Below are 4,367 nucleotides of genomic sequence, written 5' to 3'. Positions count from 1 at the left end.
TCACATTGCTGCTTCTATTTAGAAAAATGAGGTATTAGAGATTATACATAATGACTTATATAATTTAAAATTTTTAAACTATATAGTTTGCGATATTGTAATTGACTTGTGGCTTGTTTTTGAAAATAAGAACGTGAGCCCCTAAGTTGCATGTCCAAAACAACAAAGCTGCGCACATGGGACTTGTGGAGTAGAAATGATAATAACAATGTGAAGGGGTATGTGAGAGGATCTGGGCTCGAACCAATGGTGTCATGCTCGTACCGTACTGTTGATAAGGTAGTGGTCTCAACCTTTGTTGAGAGGTGGCAGCCTGAGACTAATACTTTCCATATGTCATTCGATGAGATGACCATCACACTAGATGATGTGTCAAACATTTTGGGAATTCCGGTTGTGGGTTTATCACTTTCTACACCCCTTCATGATCATATTGCATCAAATTTGTTATTGAGAACATACTTAGGGGTGAGTGAGGCAGATGCCACATCGGAGTTGGATAACTATTCTGGTGAGTATGTGCGTCTCGAGTGGTTACGGTCGAGGTTTGGCCATGTGTGTGATACAGATGATGATGAGCTAGTGAGGTGTGCTGCTAGAACCTATTTATTGTTCTTATTGGGATGTACCCTTTTTGCCGATAAGACTGGCACAAGGGTATAAGTCCAGTATCTAAGATTACTTACTAATCTCGACACCGCTAGCCATTATGCATGGGGTGTAGCGGCCTTATCTTGCCTGTATCGGCATTTAGGTGTTGCTTCTAGGTCTAAGGTTAACCAAATGTGTGGATATATGACCTTGTTGGAGGCATGGGTGTACGAGCATATGCACCATATTGTTAGTCCGGGTTATGACATAAATTACTTAGAGAGTAGCGCCGCACTCGGTAGTGATCACCCGCTTCCATGTTTAGAAATTTTTTTGATATGGCTGTCATTTTATGGACATGAATTATAATTGGTTGGCAAACATGGATTATGGACAAGTTGATTTTAGGTAAATGTAAGAAAATGGTGGCATGTAATTTGTAGGTAGCATGTATTATAATGAATTATAATGGATGCATCAGTAATTTTTAGGTAGCATGTATCAACCACAAGGGCCAAAAGCACATATTATGATTGAATGGGACAAAAATTTCAAAACCACATATTATGATAATATTGTGCATGGGTACGTACGCCATAAAGGTTAAAAACAAATCACTAGGTTTAATTAAGTTGAAATTCAATCATTATCAAGAGACACAATTTCCGGCGTAGGCACATCACCATTAATTCGCTTGAACTCCTCAAGGCGATTTTGATATCCAATGTACCAACCACGTGCGGCATACGCGTCGGCATTTTTATGCCAATCTTCTGAAATAGGTGGCATAGGATGGCCCGGGGACAAGTGTATCTACGCATATTAATTAAGTGAATAACTTAGTAATGAAAGTTTTTCTACTATAAATTTACAATTATACAATATATAGCCGTACCTGTACAAAATGATCACGGTTGACAAAACCAATGCAAATCTCACGAAGCTCAACGTCTTGATGTGCTTGTGAGTGTGCATATAGTGGGAGACACGTAAGGCATAACGATCTACATAAATGGATCACGGTTACACCATAACATGTGGCGATAATATATCCCATCTCGGGCATGGTCATCCAATGATCTCTGGGTGCATGAGTGTCATCAAAATAATCAAGTACCCTCTGAAACTCAATAACTCACTCTCGCACATAAAAAACTGACTCAAACAAAGCCGGTATATGTAGTAGTGTCTTGGATAAGTCTGTGCGTAGCTTTCGTCAAGCATCCACTCCAAAACTCATAGCTGCAGCTACAACTCTATATCCACAATTACCATCTGGTAAGACGTCAGTTACACCAGAAATAACGGTCTCATAATGGGTTGAAACTGGTCTATATACCGATGTGGCTGAGCAAATGGAATGGGCGAACTCGTCTTCACTTTGTTGGCCCGTTTTTTTAGTTTCTTTTTTGGCGAGCTACAACCAACGTTGCCAATGGACGGTGAGGGTGATTGACTGTCACAACCCGAAAGTACGTACTCAAATGCGAATGACAAACGCCAAGTAGAGGTTTCAGCTTTACTTGGGCGGCCCCTAGTCTTGGTCTTCACTTGTGGTTCTCTTTGAGTAATGGAACTTGGATTCATGAGCTCTTCTAACTTCAAACTTATGTGATTCTGGGTGTCTGCATCTTGCTCTTCCATCCATTTTATTAGTCTATCTACTGTGGCATTAACTGGAGGATTCGAGAGTTTTGTGACCTCCGGTTCCTTATTGTAATCCAACTCTCTCCAATAAGGATGAAGGGAGTCAAGTGGAATAGGCCGGTTACGTCGTCTATACGACAAAATCTCATGTGCACATGGCAACTCGTGTATCCGACGAATGGTGCAATCACATGGTAAGGCACCTCCAATCCATCCAGGCTTGTAGAATATGAAAGAAATGAATAAATTATTGGTAGGAACTAAATAAGTGTTTAATGCGTAGAATTAAGGTTAGTTAGTGAAGGTACCTCCTTATCTCACAACCAATTATATTTAATGTTGTATCTGATACATAGCCTAACAATTCCTTCATCTCCTCATGTTTCTTTACACTATGTTGGATAAAACAACGGCTTTTCTCAAAGGATGCCTTAATGTGTGTATGCTGCAACTCTATCAATGTATGAATATGCTACCATGATAACTCAAAACTAAGCTGATTGGTGCCAAGTTCCTTCTTTAGCCATGAATGTGCACTTTCAGCCCTGTTCTAATTACAAGAAGTTAGCTAGTATGTGTGTCTAAGCATATAACAAGTTAATGATAACAAAAATAGACTACCTGTTCGAAGTGGTGTTACCAAGGTGTATACAAGCATCTGTCTATGCAGCCACAAACCTCTCCTTATAAGGTATCAACCAACTATCCTTAATGTACTTAATAGCTCCCGCGTATGAACAAAAGTTAGTTTCCATGTCACACAAATGACTCACATACTCATCCTCACTCTCCGATCCAACTAAACAATTTCAAGCACTATTAAACTTCTCCCAATGGTCAACCATACCAAACAACTTCTTGCAATTTTTCAACACATTTTTGCTAATGTGTCATCTACACAATAAATGTCTGGCACTAGGAAACACTTTAGGGATTGCAGACATGAGTGCTAGTTCTTGATCCGTGACAATCACGTTAAGAAGACAGTCATCATTCAATAAAGACCGTAATCTACCCAAAGCCCATGTATAATTATCCTCATTCTCAGAACATATATAAGCGAATGCAACAGAGAATGTCATGCTAGTGGAAGTCACACCCATAATCTCAAAAAGTGGCCAACGTTACCTATTAGTCTTATAAGTGCAATCCATTATCAGTACATGTGGAAATGCATGTAATATATCAACACTCTCAGGATGAGTCCAAAATAGGTCAGTCACAACATCACCAGAACTTCTATGCCACTCAACATAATTATGTTCTCTCAGCTTAGTTAGCAATACTTGCATCTCTGATCAACCGGCCCTCTCGATGACCCTATGTCTTTGTCTGGCATTGTATACTGTTTTGATTATTGATGTATTATGTGGATTCTTGCTTTTATGGTCTTCAATATATCTTTTGGTTTCACCAAAGTCTTGGACAAAGCCACTAACAATGAATTCTCTTATTCAGTTAATCTGCCTGCGAATGAATGCCCTTCAATATACTCTGAAAGTACATGGTTATGCACTCCACATGCAACCTCCAACTCCCATTGATCACCACATCCAGTGTTCACCGCCTTCAACGAGAATAGACATCCACATTTCTTCGAATGAGTGTCCTTAGAGTCATCAGAAACTGGTTGCTTACGGCGAGCAGGATCAGATGTTTGGTTGCCTGAATCTGACTTTGTTGACTTTCTTGATCTATTTGGCTCATATTGACCATTTCTCTCACAAGCAAATTTGATCCAAGCTCTCTTACCACGAACCCCGCCTGCATCAGACCTTCTAATGACAATTACCATATTGTTCCTTTTTCCTTGTGAACGAATCCAACTAACCATTGAATCCTTACTTTGAAACACCTACACATGACAATTATATTATTTACAATTCAAATTTAGGTATGCATAACTCATAATTCTCGCATTTTCCTTCAACTATACTGAGTTTCGTGGAAGCACCCACTTGCTGCTCCTATTTAGAAAAAAAAAAAAAATTTATTTTGGTCCCAGTATTTGACGGGAAACCACCGAAAATATCATATATATTAGGTGAATAAGTACCAAATATACTAACATAGTTCGGCACTTAACTACCGAATGAAACAATTAAAAAAACCTATACATTGGCCATTCG

General features: G+C 39.1%; 1 protein-coding gene across 1 annotated transcript; it reads right to left on the bottom strand.

Moving 5' to 3' along the window:
• Nucleotides 1-1,230: 1,230 nt before the first annotated feature.
• Nucleotides 1,231-4,033, bottom strand: LOC147280058 (uncharacterized). The gene is made up of 4 exons (XM_086252123.1): nucleotides 3,743-4,033; nucleotides 1,931-2,457; nucleotides 1,487-1,595; nucleotides 1,231-1,404 (listed from the first exon to the last, which is right to left on the bottom strand). Exons 1-4 carry the CDS (start codon nucleotides 4,031-4,033, stop codon nucleotides 1,231-1,233), a joined length of 1,101 nt encoding a protein of 366 aa, XP_086108249.1.
• Nucleotides 4,034-4,367: the final 334 nt, after the last annotated feature.

The sequence above is a fragment of the Dryas octopetala genome, chromosome 7 (assembly GCF_963921425.1).
Source record: "Dryas octopetala chromosome 7, drDryOcto1.1, whole genome shotgun sequence".
NCBI classification, from domain to species: Eukaryota; Viridiplantae; Streptophyta; class Magnoliopsida; order Rosales; family Rosaceae; genus Dryas; species Dryas octopetala.
The sequence above is the reverse complement of the archived record's forward strand: the minus strand, read 5'-3'. Positions and strand labels throughout refer to the sequence as shown.

Coding starts and splice junctions, on each gene's coding strand:
- LOC147280058 (XM_086252123.1), bottom strand. CDS start 4,033: ATGGTAATTGTCATTAGAAGGTCTGATGCAGGCGGGGTTCGTGGTAAG. Junction 1,596..1,930: donor CCATTTGCTCAGCCACATCG/GTATATAGACCA, acceptor CCATTTATGTAG/ATCGTTATGCCTTACGTGTC. Junction 1,405..1,486: donor ACCGTGATCATTTTGTACAG/GTACGGCTATAT, acceptor TAATATGCGTAG/ATACACTTGTCCCCGGGCCA.